Raw genomic sequence first — 21,704 nt, 5'->3', positions numbered from 1 at the left:
ATCTGTAGCGTAGAATGTCTGTATTTTGTTTACGTGTCTGCAAAGAGAGGAAATAACACAACTTTTATCAAAATACAAATAAAGAAGGCACATAATCACGGTCCCTGAACCAGGACCGATACAATATGTACCACTTGTAACCGCTGACCAAGGCGGGAAGACATCAAAACAAAATGGCGGCGTGCACTGACGGAGTTTTAGCCGGAACTTTGGGAGGCAGTTTGGCTGATAAAGTTAATAACAGCAAAATCCTCGTCGTTGGAGCCGGGGGAATCGGTTGCGAGCTACTGAAAAACCTTGTTTTAACTGGATTCAAGAATATAGATTTGGTAAGGTTGCCCTCTCATGTTCAAATCAAAGATTGGTGTTTTTGTTCATTGAAAACATGGTTCGGCTCCGTGCTTTATTATTCGACATCTTTCTATACAATTTTTCCTATCATTTGCAATTAAAGGTATACCGACAATTAAATAGTTAAAGCTGATTTTTGTGGGTCACTTTTTATTAAATATTAGCTTGACAGTGAATTTAGTAGAATGAAGCGCGGCATGATTTCAAAGCGGAAACACGTGACTTTTTAATTGTTACCAAAATTGATATCAAATCTAGCGTGTCTTTTTTCGATTTTAGGTGGAGAAATAAAAATATTGAAATCATAGTAACAAAACTAACATTTTAAAGCAAACAGTTAAATACTTTTGGGGACTTTTTCAAGTTCAAGGGTGCGCTCTCTTTTTGTGCCCCACCTACTGTACTTGTCTGACAGATTTTGACATGCTCTTACAATCATCAAGAGAACTACAAGAAGCCCTATCTGAAAATCTCCCAAGAGATGTTAGGAAAAAATATCCCAAATTTTGCCTTCCCAGGTTGACACCCTTTAAAACCTTGTTGAAATTGTTGTTCCAGATTGATTTGGATACCATAGACGTCAGTAATCTTAACAGACAGTTCCTCTTCCACAAGCAGCATGTCGGCAAATCAAAAGCAAAGGTGAGCTGTTATATTGTGGATATTATGCTGATAATTAAAGTAGAGAGATCAAATCACTGGCTTGTGCATGGCTCTCATGTGTTCTTAACATCCTGGAAAGTCGTGGACTTTAGAAATGTCCTTTTCCAGGCCTGTAAAGTCAATGAATTTGAATAAAAATCCACAAAATCCATAAAGAAAAGTTTATAAAATGTTGACTGTATGCTAAAGTTGAGATGTAATTTGCCTTCAGATTCAACATATTCCCTTTTTTGTATGAAATGTCGAGGTGGTAGGGTCATAGGTTTTTGTTTTCATTAGTCCTTGAAAATGTAATTAGAAGTCCTGGAATTTTGATAGCCTGAAAGCATAAGAACCCTGTCTTAAAACCCTGTAAAAGTGTTATGCATTTTATATTCAGGATTTAGGACATCCTGTTATAAGTAAGAATAATTCAGAAATAGTTGTTTTCTGATTTATGTGCTCCTTTGAAGGTTGCAAGAGAGAGTGCTCTACGATTCAATCCAGATGCTAAGATTGTTGCAATTCATGACAACATAACAAGGTTAGATCCTGTAAAAGAATATTAATTTGAGCTCTCTGGGAAGTCTATACAACAGTTACTAGAACATTTCTAGCTACGATTCTAATTATGTGATGTTTTCGTTTTCAGTCCTGAGTACGGAATTGACTACTTTAAGCAGTTTGATGTGGTAATGAATGCATTGGATAACAGAGGTTTGTATAAAAATTGTTTTATAATAGTAATAATACTTATTCTCTTGTTAGCAATCCCCTTGAATACATGTTTGTTTTGGCAACCATTCATTGGTTAATTTAAGCTTGTGAGTCAATGAGGGTTGATGAGACTATTTTGGTCCGCAGTTTTCACAAAAAAAAGTAAAATTTAATGGGAAATATAAGATTTAGTGATGCTGAATTAAAAATGTGACCACTCTCATCTACTCTCAAAGACTGTTTGATCGCACACTTATGAGATCTGAAACGAGTGAAACTCTCATCTCCAATTGATCAAAGCTTGACCCCATTCTCTTTTCCAGCGGCCAGGAACCATGTGAATAGAATGTGTCTGGCAGCTGATGTGCCGCTGGTGGAGAGTGGCACTGCAGGCTACCTTGGCCAGACCACCGTGATCAAGAAAGGAGTGACAGAGTGCTACGAGTGTCAACCCAAACCCACCCAGAAATCCTTCCCAGGGTGCACCATACGTAACACTCCCTCTGAGCCAATCCACTGCATTGTATGGGCGAAGCACTTATTCAAGTAAGTTCCAAAGGCGTGATGTGCCCGGGGTTGGAGAGAGGGGGGGGGGGGAGGGTGCACAGTCATTAAATGGATAGTTGTTGTGAGTTGAATTGTTGGTAGTTTCACATAGATTAAAACTAAGAAGTTTTTTTCTCACTGCTATGTATTTAACTCAGAATAACCAAAATAGAGTGTGGTATTGGAATTATACACTTTTGAGATTATTTTAACGAGTGGCAAGGGGTTGAATATAGATTTTTTCAAAAGAGTTATCCATTAGGTAGTGTGTGTTAGCTAGGAGTTGGTGTTGATTGTTTTTGTTAAGCTTTATGAGAGTCAGACAGAACCCAATCTAGGAGGTCACAATTATTTGTAGATTATCATACTTGTTAGTAACTCTTATTTGTTTGAGTTTAGTGTCTTGGAAGGAAATTCTAGGTAAGTCGGCATACCATCTCAGACACTAACATAAAACAATCATGTTTAGTCAGCTTTTTGGTGAGGCTGATGCAGACGAGGAAGTCTCCCCAGACACGGAGGACCCTGAAGCTGTTGGGGAGGCGGGGGCTAATGCAGCACAGGACGGTGCAGCGGCAAACAATGGCGGAGAAATACAAAGACAATCCACAAGGCTCTGGGCTGAGCAAATAGGATATAATCCTCTGAAACTCTTCAACAAGGTACACTCTTCCTAGTCACACAAATAATGGCTCTTCTTAAAAGTACTCTAATTTTTTTTAATCTTTAATCTGCTTTGTAATTGACCTCTGTTTTTATTAAATTCTTATCTTGACATATTCAAATACATAACAATTTTTTTTTTGCTGGTCTTAAACTAATTTCCTGTTGACATGATGGAAAAACCTTATGCATGTGTACTGCAAAGAGATACTAGAGAAACAATTTTGTTTAATGACCATCGGTTCCTTGATTTCAGTGCTGATTTCTATTGAAGCACTGATACCATGTAGCTTTATTCCATACCCCCAAGATTTTGGCATTTTCAGTTAATTTTTCTTTGATCATCATGGTGCCATTTGTGGATGCCAGGATAAAAGCTACAAATTTTAATGAGGCTTTACATGACATGATACTTTGCTTGAAAAATTCTCTTATTTGATGTGAAATTAGCTTGTTTGAAACATTTTCCTGTCATGTGATTCCTGTTCCATTTACTTCAGCTGTTTAATGAAGACATCAAGTACCTTTTATCTATGGATAAGCTGTGGAAGAAGAGAACCCCTCCCACTCCCTTATTATGGGATACTGTGACAACAGGTAGATTTGATACTTAAGCGCACATTGTTCAAGCCACAACAACCTACAGTACTCAAATCTTTATGATACTTGATACATGTTGTTTGAGCCACCACAACTAAAATGTAAAAGACACTTACACTATAATAGCAAAATTTAATAAAGCTGAATCATTAAAAAAGTTAGAGCGAAATTAGTTGTCCGTGACCTCCAAGAATTCAATCCATTTCTCGTCTGGGAATAACATGTAGTCAATCATCCCACAGTGACCAATCAATTCCCTTGCCGTGTGCAGTCAAATGGTTTATGGCGTGTGAAAGTGAAAACATGAAAGCCATTGATTGGATTAGAGGGTTGATTGACTTTGCACTATTCCCAAACAGTCCTAGGAGTTTGGATACACTGAGGTCATGCGACAAAAAAAATTGGCTATAACTCTATAAGTCAATGGGATTGACTGTATAAAATGATATAAACAAGCATTGTAAGTGGGGTTAGAATTGATTATCATCAACTGACCGTTCCCTTATCCTCTGCAGAAAGCCATTCATCTGAGAATGGATCAGATGATAGTCAACTGCAAGATCAGAGGGTCTGGAGTGTACAAGAATGTGCTAAGAAATTCAGCACAAGGTAATGAACAAAATTGAGAAATATTAGTTTAAGTTATTTTGGGGGTTACTCAAAGAAGAATAGCGGGATCACAGTTGGCCCAGTGTGTTAGCATGTCATTGTATGTAGCCTCTCACCACAGGTGGCCCAGTGTGTTAGCATGTCAGTGTATGGGGCCTCTAGCCACAGGTGGCCCAGTGTGTTAGCTTGTCAGTGTATAAGGCCTCTCACCACAGGTGGCCCAGTGTGTTAGCATGTCAGTGTATGGGGCCTCTCACCACAGGTGGCCCAGTGTGTTAGCATGTCAGTGTATGGGGCCTCTCACCACAGGTCGCCCAGTGTGTTAGCATGTCAGTGTATGTAGCCTCTCACCACAGGTGGCCCAGTGTGTTAGTGTGTCAGCGTATGGGGCCTCTCACCACAGTTGGCCTAGTGTGTTAGCATGTCAGTGTATAAGGCCTCTCACCACAGGTGGCCCAGTGTGTTAGCATGTCAGTGTATGGGGCCTCTCACCACAGGTGGCCCAGTGTGTTAGCATGTCAGTGTATGGGGCCTCTCACCACAGGTGGCCCAGTGTGTTAGCATGTCAGTGTATGGGGCCTCTCACCACAGGTGGCCTAGTGTGTTAGCATGTCAGTGTATGGTGTACGGAACTTGCCTATACACTAAAATCTCAGGTTTTGATTGATATTTATTCTTCTGTAATAAAGTGGTAAAAGTATAAAAAGTGTTCACTTATCTCTTTCTCCTCGCTTGTCTTGTCTCGTGTTCTTCACGCGCTGTCCTCTCTCTACTCTCACACACCCCCTCTCATATTACAATCATGGAATCAAATGACTATTTACAATTTGTCACACAATGGCACCAAATCAGTTCCGGTCAATGGGGCCTCTCACCACAGGTGACCCAGTGTGTTAGCCTGTCAGCGTATGGGGCCTCTCACCACAGGTGACCCAGTGTGTTAGCATGTCAGTGTATGGGGCCTCTCACCACAGGTGGCCCAGTGTGTTAGCATGTCAGTGTATGGGGCCTCTCACCACAGGTGGCCCAGTGTGTTAGCATGTCAGTGTATGGGGCCTCTCACCACAGGTGGCCTAGTGTGTTAGCATGTCAGTGTATGGTGTACGGAACTTGCCTATACACTAAAATCTCAGGTTTTGATTGATATTTATTCTTCTGTAATAAAGTGGTAAAAGTATAAAAAGTGTTCACTTATCTCTTTCTCCTCGCTTGTCTTGTCTCGTGTTCTTCACGCGCTGTCCTCTCTCTACTCTCACACACCCCCTCTCATATTACAATCATGGAATCAAATGATTATTTACAATTTGTCACACAATGGCACCAAATCAGTTCCGGTCACTCTCCCCTAAAATTGATGATCCTTGAATTAATTTTATAGACAAAACAATAAGAGTCTCTTTAAAGTCTCTTTCTGTATAGAGTTTGTAGAATAAGTCCCGTATTATTTACATCGTTGACTTTCCGCTTTTACAACGTAGTCTTCTTGCTGTGTTGTCATCGAGTTCACTCGTCATCTTCGAGTAGGACGCGAACTTTTTCGCGCGCATCTCGTGCTGCTCCTCGAGTCGGCCTCACGATGACCTCCGATGCTGCAGGTGGCGCACGCTCTGGTATCTGCTTGCTCGCAGCTCTAATTTCTAGAGAGCAGACGAGAGTTAGTGGCCTTTGGATGATATAGCTCTCGTGAAGCAGAGACACGCCCCGCACAATGCCGTCTCTGCCGCGCACGTGATCAACTACTTTTCCTTTCGCCCACTCGCCTCGGTTTTTGCTTTCTCCAACTAGAAGAACGACTTCTCCTATGTCAGGAGCGATGTTACCTCCCCTCTTAACGCGGTGACTCTCCATTAAGCTGTGGATGTATTCTCGTCTCCAACGCTGCCAAACTTGCTCTCGTTTCATCATTAGTCGCGCATGCAGTTTGCTAACTTCGTTTTCGTCAACCTCGATATCTTCAAGAATGTGAGAATCCTGCCCCCACATGATGATGTTTGGGGTGAGGACGTGGTCTTCTCCGTTGTCACTTTCTACGTACGTGAGTGGTCGATTATTTAGATGTCGCTCGATGTCGACGACAACTTCCTCCATCTGTTCGTAATGCAGACTTGACCTCCCCATAGTCTTGTAGAGGGTCTTCTTTATTTCTCGAATTAGCTGCTCATACATCCCTCCCCACCATGGCGATCTCGACAAATTGAATTGCCACCTTATACCTTGCTTTGCGAGATAATCTTGCAATACTTCACTTTTCCGAATCTTCTTAATCCAAGTCGCTGTTGCCTTGAATACTGACGCGTTGTCTGATACGATGCGCACAGGCCTGGTGCGGCGGGTGATGAATGCGTTCAACTTCCTTTGAAACTCCTCCGCTGTTTGAGATTTCGTCACTTCAAGATGTACTGCTCTAGACGTCGCGCACGTGAATATGATGATATAGCACTTCCCCTTTCCATTTCTCGCTAGTTTGTAATCGAGCGGTCCAGCGAAGTCTACTCCAACTGTCTCAAATGGTCTCCCACCTTCTACGCGGAAACTCGGTAAATCAGCCGTTGGGCTCAGACCGTAAGGCTTGGCTCTGAACACTTTACACAGATTGCATTCATTAATCACCTTTTTCACTCTTGACCTCAGTTTTGGAATCCACCATTTCTCTCTAATCTCGGACATCGTGTTTGCAACGCCAAGATGACTTACTTGATGGTGAACGTGTTGAACGAGTTTGTCTACGAATGCTCTGTCATCCACGTAGATTGGCTCATAACCGCAGATTCTCCCTTTGCACCTCAAGACTCCCCTCTGCTCGTCCTTTATAACTTCCCATCCAGGGCTTTGTGGGTCTGGCTGTACGTATTTCTGGACTCTCTTCACCCAGCAAACCTCTGCTTGTGCGATGTCGTCCGTTGTTAGCGGTCCTTTGCGTTTGTTCTCTTTTCTCATTTTCGCGAGGGCGTTGGCCCTAAATCGCTGGGCCCATGCAGTTACACGCAGTGTCTTCCAGTGACTGTTCCGTTGTAATAGATCATCCCACTCATCGGGTTTTCGTTTCAAAACTAACATACTTGATTCAACAGGTTTGTGTTCTTCTTTGACGGCCTTAGTTGTTTGAAGTTGTGGTTGCTCCGGCCATTCTTCTTCCTTAAGTAACCAGTCTGGTCCTGCGAACCATTCTCCTCTTTCCATCTTCTCAATTGTTGCTCCACGACTACCGAGATCTGCTATATTCCTCTCTGTCGAACAGTGCTTCCAAGTGATTGGTGTTTTATTTGTGATTTCAGCAATTTTCCTTACTCTATTTGACACGAAGGTCTTCCACTGTCTTCCTGGGTTGCAAATCCAGTAGAGCGCCACTAGGCTGTCCATCCAAACTGTAACGGAAGTAATTGGCCATCGTTTGAGCGCAGCACACACGTTCTTGACCATATTTGCCGCCATGTGACCACTCACTAACTCAAGACGGGGAATCGAGGTGTTGCGCTTGGATATTCTCGATTTAGATGTAAGCAGCCCCTTTACTACTCCCGTGGTGTCCTCGACAATTGCTATCATCACAGCTGAACACGCTACGTTGCTGGCATCAGCGAAAACATGTAGATGAATTGTTTTCACTCTCCGAAGGTCCCTCACGAGGCTTCTTGGGATCTTGACGTTTCGTAGTTGGCCTGTCCACTTAAACCAGGCTTTCTTGGTACTTTCACTGACTTCGTCGTTCCAGCCCCTTTTTTCTTCGCACGCGTCGCGGTAAATCCGCTTGCCTTCAACAGTTGTCGGCGAAATAATTCCTAAGGGATCGTAGACTCCACTAAGCTTGCTCAGTATGGCGCGTTTCGTCACGGGATCCTTCTCTTGTGCACTTACATCGGCCTGTATCTCAAGGATATCTTCCCGCTTATCCCAGACGTGTCCGAGTATCTTGCTGGGGTTTGGTTCAGTGTCCAAATCTTGCAAATCTGACTCCCACTTGTGTGCGGGGAACTTAGCTGACTCAAATATTCTAGTCGCCTCTTCTCTGAACTCTTTTAATTCGTCTACGTCATTTCCGGTCTGCATCAAGTTGTCGACGTATGTGTTCTCCCGGAGTGCATTGACTGTGTTCGTTAGCTCGGTGGGTTGGCGGTCAAGATGATGGTGAATGGTGGCTCCTAACATAAATGGACTCGCTTCTGCGCCGAAAGGTACACGGGCGAACCGGAAGTGTTCCTCTTTGTTGTTTATGTTGAAGAGGAACCTGAAGGCGTCTCTATCTTCTTCCTTAATCGCAATCTGTAAGAATGCTTTCTCCAGGTCACCGAGGATCAGGTGTGGGGCCATGCGCGCTCGTATCATGATGTCCCACATTAGTGGTTGAAGAGGTGGACCGGTGTGCATGCATTCATTGACACTATTAGCTAGTGGGTGTGGCTTGCAGCTGGCGTCGAATACCATTCGTACCTTTGTCGTTTGGGCGTTGGCTCTAACCACTGGCTTGTGTGGCATATAGAAGATTCGGTCACCACGCGATTTTTCTATAACGGTCTCGATTATTCCCTCGTGTAGCTGGTCGCGGACAATCTTCTCATAGGCTTCCCGTAGTTCCACGTCATTTCTTAGCTTCCTTTCAACATTTCGTAAACGCTTCCTACTAGGCTCTTCATTCGTGTTCTCCAGCTTAGCTCCAGGCACCCACGGCACGCTTACTTTGTACCTTCCGTCATCTGTTCTTGAGATGTTTTCGCGGAACTCGCTGTACACGTCTGATTGGTCAGTTTCGCTCCTGTCTTCGATGCCGAGCACATCTAGCGCGTATAGCCTCTCATAGTCGTTTGTTTCGCGCACAAACATACACCTTCCATCGGCGTACTCCTTCCCTCCGTGGACGACCCAGCCAAACGTCGTTCCTTCCACCACTGGATCGTCTGGCTGACCCTTGATTATCTGCTCGGTTCGTATTTTACAGTAAAATGCATCTGATAAAATCACGTGGATCGGGTACTCTTCACTTGCGGTTCGGTAAAACGATTTGTCTCTCATGTGGGCATGTTTGGCCTTTAGCTCTGCTATGGTCGGCCTCTTGATGGTGGTAAAATCAACCATTTGACTTCCAGTGACTTCTAGGTTTTCGCGGGCTTTTCCGTCGACGGAATTCATTTCAATCTCAAATACGGGCATCGATTGTTTTTTAACTCCATTTACTGTCACTATGTGGCGTGACTCGTGTCGTACAGATCTAAGATTTAGCTTTCTGATCACCTCCCTCGAAACAAAGTTTCTCCCAGACCCCGTATCGAGGTACGCCCAAAATGTCTGTCCTTTTATTACCACTGGGATAATCGCTGGCAAAGTTTTTTCGTCACTCGTTGGCGTGAAGCCACTTAACATTGCGTTGTGTTGTTTATCATGGCACAGGCTTGTGTGGTGCCTAGCCTTACACTTATAACAGCCCCTCCCATTACATTTGTTCTCTCTATGTCCAGTCCGACCGCAATTGAAACATAGGCGATTCTCTGAGAAGAACTTGCGGCGTTTCTCGAGTGTATCATAGACCGGACAGAGGTCCCCCCAATGAGCTTCTTGGCACCCAAATATACACCGTCCCTTAGGGGTTTGGGGCGATACGCCCTTTTGATTAAAATAATGCCGCTCCTTCCTCTTATCTCCCGGTTCCCTTTCACTTTCTTCAGCTGGTTTATTCCTTTTTAGCCACTTCTGTAGGGCTTTGATGACATCTCCCATTTCCCATGACTCCCACCCTTCGTCGGTTCGTACCAGGTCTGCTCGGATTTTTTGCAACTTATTGAGGGTGGACAGGGCAAGACCCCGAAGCATATTCCCTTCCCCTAGGGTTTCCAATGCATCATGACTTTTGCTTAGTGTTTCGTAAAATTCGCGTACCTTTGCATGTCCCCCACTCTTAAGTATGGGTAGGTTTAATATTTGGTCGACGTGTGCGGCCACAACGGTTTTCGTTTGCCCGTATTCCTCCCTCAGACGCTCCCATGCTATTTTGTAACCCACTTCTCCTGGTTTGAGATTTGAAAGGTGATCGCGCACCCTAGGCTCAACTAGCTCTAATAAATAGCCAAACTTCTCCTCAGCTGAGATCTTTTTATTGTCAACTTGGGAAATAAACATATTTTCGAATCTTATCCAGTCTTCAGCGGTGCCTTTGAAAGGTGTTATTTTTAACTCGGGCAATTTCGAACCACTGGCCTTTGCGGCGCTTTCTATTTCTAGCTTCTTTTCTGCAACTCTAATTTCCGCTTGGAGCCTCTCCTCCCATAGCTCTTTCTCACGCTGCTGGACTTCTCTATGTAATCTTTCTTCCTGCTCGAATTTCAACTTATATTTCTCGGCCTCAGCTATCTGAATTTCTCTCTTGTTTTCCTCCTATAGGCGCCTTACCATCCTGTCTCTGTTGTCTAATAGCATGGAATATCTATCCTTTGTATCTTTCTTCCATTGCCTTATAGCTCACGCGGTATATTTTCCAAGATCTAATTTTAGTTCTTGTAATTCAAGAATCAAGCTGTTTAATCGCGCATTAATTTGGCTTGTACGCTCGCTAGTCATTTTCATCTCTTCAAAATCACACGAGTTTATCATTTCATCAGTGTCCTATAAATAGAATGTCAATTTCTCGATTTCTTTGTCGATCCTATTGTTAAGTTCGAGTTCTGGGTCTGTATCGACACTTTCTCTCGGTTCCGGATCACCCATGTTTGAGTTATCCCGAAGGAATGTTGTTTGTCTCTTGGTTCGTATCCTAGTTTTTCTCTTAATCCTGGTCACGGCACCACTAATGTACGGAACTTGCCTATACACTAAAATCTCAGGTTTTGATTGATATTTATTCTTCTGTAATAAAGTGGTAAAAGTATAAAAAGTGTTCACTTATCTCTTTCTCCTCGCTTGTCTTGTCTCGTGTTCTTCACGCGCTGTCCTCTCTCTACTCTCACACACCCCCTCTCATATTACAATCATGGAATCAAATGACTATTTACAATTTGTCACACAATGGCACCAAATCAGTTCCGGTCAATGGGGCCTCTCACCACAGGTGACCCAGTGTGTTAGCCTGTCAGCGTATGGGGCCTCTCACCACAGGTGACCCAGTGTGTTAGCATGTCAGTGTATGGGGCCTCTCACCACAGGTGGCCCAGTTTGTTAGCCTGTCAGCGTATGGGGCCTCTCACCACAGGTGGCCCAGTGTGTTAGCATGTCATTGTATGGGGCCTCTCACCACAGGTGGCCCAGTGTGTTAGCGTGTCAGCGTATGGGGCCTCTCACCACAGGTGGCCCAGTGTGTTAGCATGTCATTGTATGGGGCATCTCACCTCTGCTGAAACAGGTTTGATTTCCTGTCGAGACATGGATGGTATCTTTCTGTTTCATGGCCCTGAATTTGACTTGTTGAATGTATATCAGCTTGCTAGAAGCATGTGTTCCTTAGTTCCTAGATAAGACATTCTTAATACATACATAACAGGATTTTAAAAGTGAAGTGCTTGGAACATAGTGTAAGCGCTATATAAATGTTTTTTATGGGAATTTTAGTATTGAGAGTCTTAAGATTGAGCTGTCCACCAAAGGAGAAGACTTGTCATGGGATAAGGTAAAGTGTTATCATGGATATCTAACAAAAGTATAAACCTTGGAATCTTTGTTTCTATATTCTATAATTCACTTTTAAGGGAAATTCATTCAACTGCCAAAGTGTTTGACAAAAATGCTCTTCATATCAAAACTCAATGAAAGTTGGAATAAATCAACACTATGTCGAAATCCTATGTTTTACGCCTTTGTGAAAACAGACTAGTTTCGCTGAATTTTTTTAAGAATAGTCTATTTTTTATCAGACAAATGCCTAACATTAAAAACCTCAGCTTAGTTTTCATAGAGGTGTAAAACATTTTATTTCAACCTTTGGTTGATTCTGACACACCTTTGCCGTCCGCCTAGTCATTCTTCAGCTTGCCTGTCGTTTTTCTAGTCATATCAATAAGAAAGGTCTAGAGAAATGTTAGAGAGTGTATGAGTCAAAGTCATTCCCTATTAAATCCAGTACATTAAGTTCTTGCACATTCTGTTAAAATCTCATTAAAGGATGATCCTGCATCAATGGATTTTGTGTGTTGCGCTGCTAACATCAGAGCCCAGATCTTTGGAATACCCATGAAAAGCCGTTTTGATATAAAAGGTACCACAAGCATGGCAGTTTAGATGGTAATAAGTGTAAATAAGTGTGAGGGGAAGAGTATTATTGAGAACATCAGCTATGCTGGAATCTCTATCCTGTTTAGATAAATGTATTTATTATTCTTATAAATTATGAAAATTATCTTTTAAGCATCCGTTTTCCTATACCTTTCAAAGTGTTTTGCTCCAGACTAAAGTAAAAGATACTGTCCTCTTTTAGTGAGCGTTTGTGCCACTTGTTTCCTGGTTTCACATGTTCCCAGTTCTGATGTGAGTTCTGGCGTTTTTCTCTGATTTCCCCACTCCTACAAAAACAACAGTGTCAATCCAATCTGAGTTTGGTGGTCATACATGAGCCATATGCAGGGCTGTCAGAACAAGCCGGCGACTGATGGAGCTTCCCCAGCACGTTTTATTGCCTATACTTTTTGTCTAATGGTTAAAATGAATATTAGAGCTGATTTTGCATTATTCCTCTCACAACCAGCTACTTTTTTTAAGCAACCACCTACTCCATTTTGACAGCCCTGCTTATGCCATTATCTGGACCACATTGGACAATCTATGCTCTGATAATCCAGCATTCCAAGAAGTTGTTAAGCCTCGTAAATGTTTATCCATTTATTAATGTTTTCAGGCCATGAATGATTTATTTTGAAAACTTTGTTTCAGCTATGGCAGGCAACATTATCCCTGCCATTGCCACCACCAATGCCGTCATCTCTGGGATTATAGTCATGCAAGGCCTAAACATCCTTGCTGGTAAACTGGACAAATGTAAAACTGTAAGTTTTACCACAAGCATGTGTTATCTCAGGCCCATTGCCAGGATTTTGAGCAGGGAGGGGGGGGGGGTAGTTAACCCATTTAGTGGACTATTTTATCTTAGCTTATACTAGCTCAGAGTGGTACTTTATTCTCCTTCATTAGAGCGGACCTTCAAGTCAAAGTTGAACTACCTGAACCCTGGCTATGGGCCTGTACTTTGCCCTGAACCACCTAAAAATGGGGACAGGGGGATATATACAATTAAACCCCCTCGACCTTCCGATGTTTCCTTTGTTCAAAGATTTCACAGTATACCCATTGGGGGCACAGCCAGGCCCCTACTGGTCATTTCATTATGATATTTAAAAATATCAGGGGGCACATGCCCCCAGTGCCCCACCCCCTGCTATGGCTCTGCCATTTCTAAACTAGCCAAATGTATTGTTTCCAGATTTATCTAAACCGACAGCCAAATCCAAGAAAAAGAATTCTGGTTCCATGTGCACTTGTGGAACCCAACCCAAAGTGTTACGTATGTGCCTCAAAACCTGAGGTAGTGTATCTGCAGTATTTTGAGCATTTTTGATGTTGAGTTCCATTTGATAGTTTTTCTTTCATTGTTTTAGGTGACTGTTTTTGTGAATACTGAGACGATGACTATCCAAGCTCTTGAAGAAAAGGTACCTTTTTAAGTACCGAAGACCAAAAAGACAGATAGCGAGAGTTGGTGCGAAGACAACAGAAAGAGGGGAATGGGATACCCTAGGTCCCTCTATATTCACTGTATTTTCCCTAATGCCTAGTGCACACTAGCAACATAACGACATGGGTGTGCACACTATGTTTAACCCCACATAACGACATGGACATAACAACATAAAAGAAAAACATGTTTTTTCTCCTATGTTGTTATGTCCATGTCGTTATGTCGATATGTCACTAGTGTGCACTAGGCGTAAGAAATTAGCTACTTGGCTAATAAAATTGAGCTGGTTAAATACAGCACAAAATGTAGGCAAAAGTGCATCCTAAAGTCATAACTCATCATCACCATGATGATTTTTGGGCCAGGTACGTCATAACTCATCATCACCATGATGATTTTTGGGCCAGGTACGTCATAACCCATCATCACCATGATGATTTTTGGGCCAGGTATGTCATAACTCATCATCACCATGATGATTTTTGGGCAAGGTATGTCATAACTCATCATCACCATGATGATTTTTGGGCCAGGTACGTTATAAATCATCATCACCATGATGATTTTTGGGCGAGGTACGTCATAACTCATCGTTACCATGATGATTTTTGGGCAAGGTATGTCATAACTCATCATCACCATGATGATATTTGGGCCAGGTACGTCATAACTCATCATCACCATGATGATTTTTGGGCGAGGTACGTCATAACTCATCGTTACCATGATGATTTTTGGGCCAGGTATGTCAAAACTCATCGTCACCATGATGATTTTTGGGCCAGGTACATCATAACTCATCATCACCATGATGATTTTTGGGCCAGGTACGTCAACTCATCATCACCATGATGATTTTTGGGCGAGGTACGTCATAACTCATCGTCACCATGATGATTTTTGGGCCAGGTACATCATAACTCATCATCACCATGATGATTTTTGGGCCAGGTACGTCAACTCATCATCACCATGATGATTTTTGGGCGAGGTACGTCATAACTCATCGTTACCATGATGATTTTTGGGCCAGGTACATCATAACTCATCATCACCATGATGATTTTTGGGCCAGGTACGTCAACTCATCATCACCATGATGATTTTTGGGCGAGGTACGTCATAACTCATCATCACCATGATGATTTTTGGGCAAGGTACGTCATAACTTATCATCACCAAGATGATTTTTGGGCGAGGTACGTCATAACTCATCATCACCATGATGATTTTTGGGCGAGGTACGTCATAACTCATCATCACCATGATGATTTTTGGGCCAGGTACGTCATAACTCATCATCACCATCATGATTTTTGGGCCAGGTACACACTGCTTATTTCTTTCATAGGAACCAAAATCATACCATCGCCAAACGGTGCTTGGATGTCTAAAAGAGCCTGTCTTATTCATTGCTTGCAGGTTCTGAAAGAGAGGTTTGGAATGATAGCTCCTGATGTAGAGATTGATGATGGCAAAGGTACCGTAACACTTCATTAACCTACAACGATATTTGAGCTTTCACATAGCCATTTGTTATCCTAGCAAAGTACCAAGTGTGAGAGCTTATTAGGCTATTGTGATATTTTTTATTTAGTTTGATAAAAAAGACAAGAGACTATACTTGAAATGGTTATTTTAATATTTCTTCTAATGGTTTGTCTAATTATATGCCATATTATATGATTTCCAGCTTGTTTCTGTGAACTTGCAGTGAGTGATGGCTGGAAATCTAGCCCAGCCACCATTATGCTACATAATTCGTTTAAGTTTTAAGGGATGGATTTAGTTGATACTTGTATTTTCATGTATATTCCAGTATTGGTTTAAAGCAATAACAAAGGTTTGGCTGAGAAGGGTTCTTTAGAGTTTTTTTCGGCTCCAAAATTTGTGTGTGGACATTATTATGTATATAATAATGTTATATAGTTTTTTTTATGATGATGCATCAAAATGATTGACACTTTCAGGCACTATCATCATATCAAGTGAACAAGGTGAAACCGAAGGTAAAGATTTTATAAAAGTCAGACAGTTTTTAATAGAATCACTGAGCCTGTTACTTCTTATATAGGGGTGTGTCGAGAGACAAATACAGGGCCCTCCCTGTAACTAAGTAACAGTAACTAAGTAAGCTCGGAATTTTTAAAAAATGGCAATAAATTTCCTTATATTCTTAGCTTTTCCAATGTTTCAGAACATAGGTCACTAGACCTATCTAGATCCAAACTTTTTCTACGTACAAAACTCATAACTCAAGCGTTTTCTTAACTATTTGAATAATCATTTAAATCTATTCAATGGTTACCTACCCATACCTAATTGTTACGTAATTTCAAATATCTACAAATGAGTAGGGTGGGGCTCCAACTCCTTACCCTTGCCCCTCCCTGCTCAACCGGCTCCGAGTCACTCATGTTCCATTGGGCGCCATGTGATTATGGTTATTTTCCACACATTAATTTTCCCATAGCGCGGTGTGTATAATATTTGATTATCTCTCAAAAGAAAATTACCCACTAATAGCACTGTACACTGTACACTTGCTATGTATATGCCTGGAAAGAGACTAACACTCTTCATTTCAAAGTTCTTTTCAGCGGCGTAGCCAGGATTTTTAACGGGAGGGGGCCCAAAAGGGGATTTTCATGGCATTTTCTCCTGTATTTGAGATAATGTCTCATACAATTACTGTATTTTTGGCTGCTAAAAGGGGGGGGCGGGCCCCCTAGGCCATCCCCCTGGCTACGCCCCTGCCTTTAGTTCCCAGAAATAATTAGTGTATTTGACAGCCAAATATGATGTTCAGTGATGGCCTGCCATGCTGTCACATGTTTCGACTTCTCTATATGCTATTATTCATAGCTTATTTGTCTATTTAAGTAAAAGGTTTTGGTGAGTGTACTAGCATCCTTACTCTGATTCGATTCATAGATCTTTGAATTTTCCTCTCAGATAACTTGCCAAAGGCACTGGCTGAGTTCAACATCATCAATGGAAGTCGACTGAAAGCAGATGATTTCTTACAAAACTACGAACTGGTCATCAACATAAAGCACAGGTACTTTTTACAGTTTTTTTTCCATTGAAGTGTTAGGAGAGATGTGTTATCAACCTTGTCAACCATTTCTCTGTATTTGAGTCTGGAAAGCCTGGGTGGTGCAGAATTGGAAGCCTGGGTGGAAAGGGAGGAAGGAGGGAAGTGATACTGGGTTGGGGGGGGTGCGGAAGGAGGGAGGGAGGGAAGTGATCCTGGGTGGAAAGGGAGGAAGGAGGGAAGTGATCCTCAGTGGAGAGGGGGAAGAATGGAGGTGATCCTCGGTGGAGATGAGGAAGGATGGAGGTGATCCTCGGTGGAGAGGGGGAGGGATGGAGGTGAGCCTCGGTGGAAAGAGGGAAGGATGGAAGTGATCCTCAGTGGAGAGGGGGAAGAATGGAGGTGATCCTCGGTGGAGATGAGGAAGGATGGAGGTGATCCTCGGTGGAGAGGGGGAGGGATGGAGGTGAGCCTCGGTGGAAAGAGGGAAGGATGGAGGTGATCCTCGGTGGAGAGGGGGAAGGATGGAGGTGATCCTCGGTGGAGAGGGGGGAGGATGGAGGTGATCCTCGGTGGAGAGGGGTAAGGATGGAGGTGATCCTCGGTGGAGAGGGGGAAGGATGGAGGTGATCCTCAGTGGAGGGGGAGGGATGGAGGTGATCCTCGGTGGAGAGGGGGAAGGATGGAGGTGATCTTCGGTGGGGAGGGGGAAGGATGGAGGTGAGCCTCGGTAAAAAGGGGGAAGAATGGAGGTGATCCTCGGTGGAGAGGAGGAAGGATGGAGGTGATCCTCGGTGGAGAGGGGGAGGGATGGAGGTGAGCCTCGGTGGAGAGGGGGAAGGATGGAGGTGATCCTCGGTGGAGAGGGGGAAGGATGATCCTCGGTGAAGAGGGGGAAGGATGGAGGTAATCCTCGGTGGAGAGGGGTAAGGATGGAGGTGATCCTCGGTGGAGAGGGGTAAGGATGAAGGTGATCCTCGGTGGAGAGGGGGAAGGATTGAGGTGATCCTCGGTGGAGAGGGGGAAGGATGGAGGTGAGCCTCGGTGAAAAGGGGGAAGGATGGAGGTGATCCTCGGTGTGGAGGGGGAAGGATGGAGGTGAGCCTCGGTAAAAAGGGGGAAGGATGGAAGTGAGCCTCGGTGAAGAGGGGTAAGGATGGGGGTGATCCTCGGTGGAGAGGGGGAAGGATGGAGGTGATCCTCAGTGAAGAGGGGGAAGGATGGAGGTGATCCTCGGTGAAGAGGGGGAAGGATGGAGGTGATCCTCGGTGGAGAGGGGTAAGGATGGAGGTGATCCTCGGTGAAGAGGGGGGAGGATGGAGGTGATCCTTGGTGAAGAGGGGGAAGGATGGAGGTGATCCTCGGTGAAGAGGGGTAAGGATGGAGGTGATCCTCGGTGAAGAGGGGGAAGGATGGAGGTGATCCTCGGTGGAGAGGGGTAAGGATGGAGGTGATCCTCGGTGAAGAGGGGGAGGATGGAGGTGATCCTCGGTGGAGAGGGGTAAGGATGGAGGTGATCCTCGGTGGAGAGGGGGAAAGGATGGAGGTGATCCTCGTGAAGAGGGGGAAGGATGGAGGTGATCCTCGGTGAAGAGGGGGAAGGATGAAGGTGATCCTCGGTGGAGAGGGGGAAGGATGGAGGTGAGCCTCGGTGGAGAGGGGAAAGGATGGAGGTGATCCTCGGTGGAGAGGGGTAAGGATGGAGGTGATCCTCGGTGAAGAGGGGGAAGGATCGAGGTGATCCTCGGTGGAGAGGGGGAAGGATGGAGGTGATCCTCGGTGGAGAGGGGGAAGGATGGAGGTGATCTTCGGTGAAGAGGGGGAAGGATGGAGGTGATCTTCGGTGAAGAGGGGGAAGGATGGAGGTGATCCTCGGTGAAGAGGGGGAAGGATGGAGGTGATCCTCGGTGAAGAGGGGGAAGGATGGAGGTGATCCTCGGTGGAGAGGGGGAAGGATGGAGGTGATCCTGTATGGTGCAGTATGCGGAGCCTGGGTGGAGACGGGGGACAACTGGCAACGCTGATACCAGGCCCGTAGCCAGGGGGTTATATGTTAAAATGCACCCTATAAATAACATTTTAAATACACGATTGGTTACCTAATGTAATCAGGCGAGGAGAGGGGTATACCGGAAATTTAGACAGCTTAAATGAAAAATGAACCACCCGGCTCAAAATCCTGGCTACGGGCCTGGACACGCAGTCCGTTGGCTGACCCCATTTTTCGAGGGTTTTTCTTCAGTTGTTAGTTGTTCAGTTGTTCCCTTCCTCCACACACAAGCACAACAAGACACATCTGATCTAAACTGTGTTCCGTGGCAATCAACGGCCAACATTTTCTCTTTGTCTATGCGGGAGATAAAATGTTCCTTTTCTTCCTCTTTGTTACTTTATTTCTAGCTCTGGAAACCCTTAATAAACTTTGAAACTCCTCTTTTTGTTTCACAGGACAGATCTAGAAACCGATCAAGAGTTCGAAGTCGAGGGAGACATTCCCGAACCAGGCTCTCCCGGTCCTGCCCCTGTTGAACCTTCAAACGAACCCGGACTCCCTAGCAATGGCGACACCGCCAGTCAGGACGAGCTCATGGTCGTGGAAAATGCTACGCCCTCACGAAAACGAAAACTCGACGAGAACTCCCGAATAGCTCCCGAGCAGACGAAGCGTGTCAGAGTTGAACCCGACGATGACGACGGTGTGATAGTGCTTTGATGGCAGAACCTACGGGGAAGATGGCGGGGAAATCAAGCAAAGTAATTTATACGCTACTGAGACAACTCTAAATAGTATACATAGTGTAAACGCCTGCATAGAAGAGGGTTGTCCCATACATTCAGCCGAAACTCGACCCACGACCACGGACGCTAGGATAGTCCCAGTCTTTATAAAATTATCTGTATTTGAAAATTTAAATTCAATCAGAATCGTTATTTGTGTTCATCTAGTGAACTATTGATACCCGCTAAACCTGAGCCAGTTTACACTTTTCTCACCTTTAAAATGATCCTAATATACCCTCCGATCTTTGAAGAACCCTTAGAAACCCTTTAAACAGCCACAAACCTCGTTAAGACTGGGGCTATCCTATCGCCCGTGATCAGATCAGGTGGTGAAATGACATCTTGGCCGTTGAATGTCATTGGCTTTTCTTTCGTTGTTGCTATTGATGATGTTAGGCTTCGCAAAGCCCTTGAAAACTCGCCAAAAGTGGTAAACCCAGGAACGGCAACCAAGAACAACATACATCAGTACACATACCCATCGGTGAACATTTTACTTCCAGTCAGATTAAGCTTTTCAAAGTGTATTTATTACCGGACAAAGTATAGGGTCAAAGCGCCGACCAGTCGAAGTTTGCATATTGAAAAAAAAAAAGTGTAATAAAGGTGCACCTTTGGAGTCTTATCTGTGTCGTTGTTCTGATAACTTCAGTACCTCCATACAATTTCTAGATGAAGCATTTAAAAAAACACGGTTAGCCTGTGGTACTTGCACTGCCCCCCCCCCCCCCCCATGCTGGTGCCCAGGTTTGAATTCTTGACTGACTTTCAAGTAAAGAGGCTTAGCCAGCCACAACCTTGTTATTGTTTTCTTCTAATTTTGGAAGACAGGCGATAAAATCTTGAAGCTACCATTTTAATGCAAAGATACTTCATTTACCAGTACAAAAGTCGCCTTGCAGTTGGTTTTTACTAGGCTGACAGATTAGCGGTTAACAGGGCCACTGCTCACATTAAGCATTTTTCCAGAAAATAGCCCAAACTGTTTAACAAAAACGCACTAAGATCTTTTTTTGAGAATGAAAAAAACAAACAATGGGCGTTCCTTCGCCTTTTTCAGCTTTAGGCCTCCACCTATATTAAAAGGACTTATGGTTATTCAGGTGTACTTCGGTAGATTCTCATTTGACTTTTTAAGTGGTTGTCGAAAAATCTAGTTAAGCTCGGAGTTCACTGGCAAGCAGATACGCAACAGACGCGCATAGAGTTGTAATAAGAGACAAAATGGATTAAAACAACGCTACGTCTAAGGTTAGTTGATTTGAAGCTCTACAAGGTTGAAGACGGCGAATTCAATCCCATGACTGTTTTTCCCGCCTTTTGTTCTGCGCCGGCGCAATAAAAGACTTCTGAAAATGGCCGGCGAGCGTTGAATACCGTATTCCATTGTTGCTCATGCGCAGTATTGTTTGCAGGCAATCGCGGCGTTCGGGTACTTTTGTCTGACTGGTCGGCATGTTCCGCACTTTTGTTGTCATGATAGAAAGGCCGCCGCGAGTTGGTTTGCGACCCTTGGTTTGCCCTCCGTTGTGCCTTACGCCGCAAAAACAGAAAAAAAAATTCGAGAATGCTTATTGACCAATCAAAAATATTGTATAAGAAGTATTAAAGTAACATTTTAAAGAATTCCCTGAAAATAAAACAAGAATTATTGCCATAAAACACGGCGCAATTTCGATCTCATAGGCGATCATTCTTGTCCAACAAGAAGACCAAATCGTCATCTAGTGAAAATGACTTATATAGAAAGACAGGTATACAGATATACACACGAAACCTTACATCATATTCGTTTTTTTCGTCATATCTTTCCATATATGTTTATTGCATTTCTGATATTTCCACCAGGAATCAGTTCGATCAAACGAGAACACGACGAGATGCTGATCGTGGAAACAAGCCAGGCGATGCATACAGTCCAGCCTAGTCCCAGGCGTTCTTACCCGGTTTCCTGTGCTGGTAGCCTGGGGGCTGGAACGAGCTCCCCTTCCCCCCCCCCCCCCCCCCCCCCCCCCCCCCCCCCCCCCCCCCCCCCCCCCCCCCCCACAGAACGAGTGAAATTCGCCAAAAGTCCCTGATTTCTCAAAACGGTCCCTGATTTTTACCTTGCCT

General features: G+C 44.0%; 1 protein-coding gene across 1 annotated transcript; it reads left to right on the top strand.

The window, feature by feature from the left end:
• The first annotated feature begins 138 nt into the window (after window positions 1–138).
• On the top strand, window positions 139–20,217 carry LOC5518499 (SUMO-activating enzyme subunit 2). The gene is made up of 17 exons (XM_032363232.2): window positions 139–329; window positions 910–993; window positions 1,467–1,537; window positions 1,646–1,710; window positions 2,034–2,256; window positions 2,726–2,918; window positions 3,420–3,516; window positions 4,035–4,128; window positions 11,659–11,716; window positions 12,208–12,301; window positions 12,973–13,085; window positions 13,520–13,621; window positions 13,695–13,748; window positions 15,197–15,254; window positions 15,745–15,783; window positions 16,730–16,835; window positions 19,260–20,217. The coding sequence occupies exons 1-17, from the start codon at window positions 174–176 to the stop codon at window positions 19,522–19,524; spliced, it is 1,872 nt and encodes a 623-aa protein (XP_032219123.1). The 5' UTR covers window positions 139–173; the 3' UTR covers window positions 19,525–20,217.
• The last annotated feature ends 1,487 nt before the right edge of the window (window positions 20,218–21,704 follow it).

This window comes from Nematostella vectensis, chromosome 13, assembly GCF_932526225.1.
Source record: "Nematostella vectensis chromosome 13, jaNemVect1.1, whole genome shotgun sequence".
Lineage (NCBI taxonomy): Eukaryota > Metazoa > Cnidaria > Anthozoa > Actiniaria > Edwardsiidae > Nematostella > Nematostella vectensis.
This window is presented reverse-complemented; position numbering and strand designations above follow the sequence as displayed.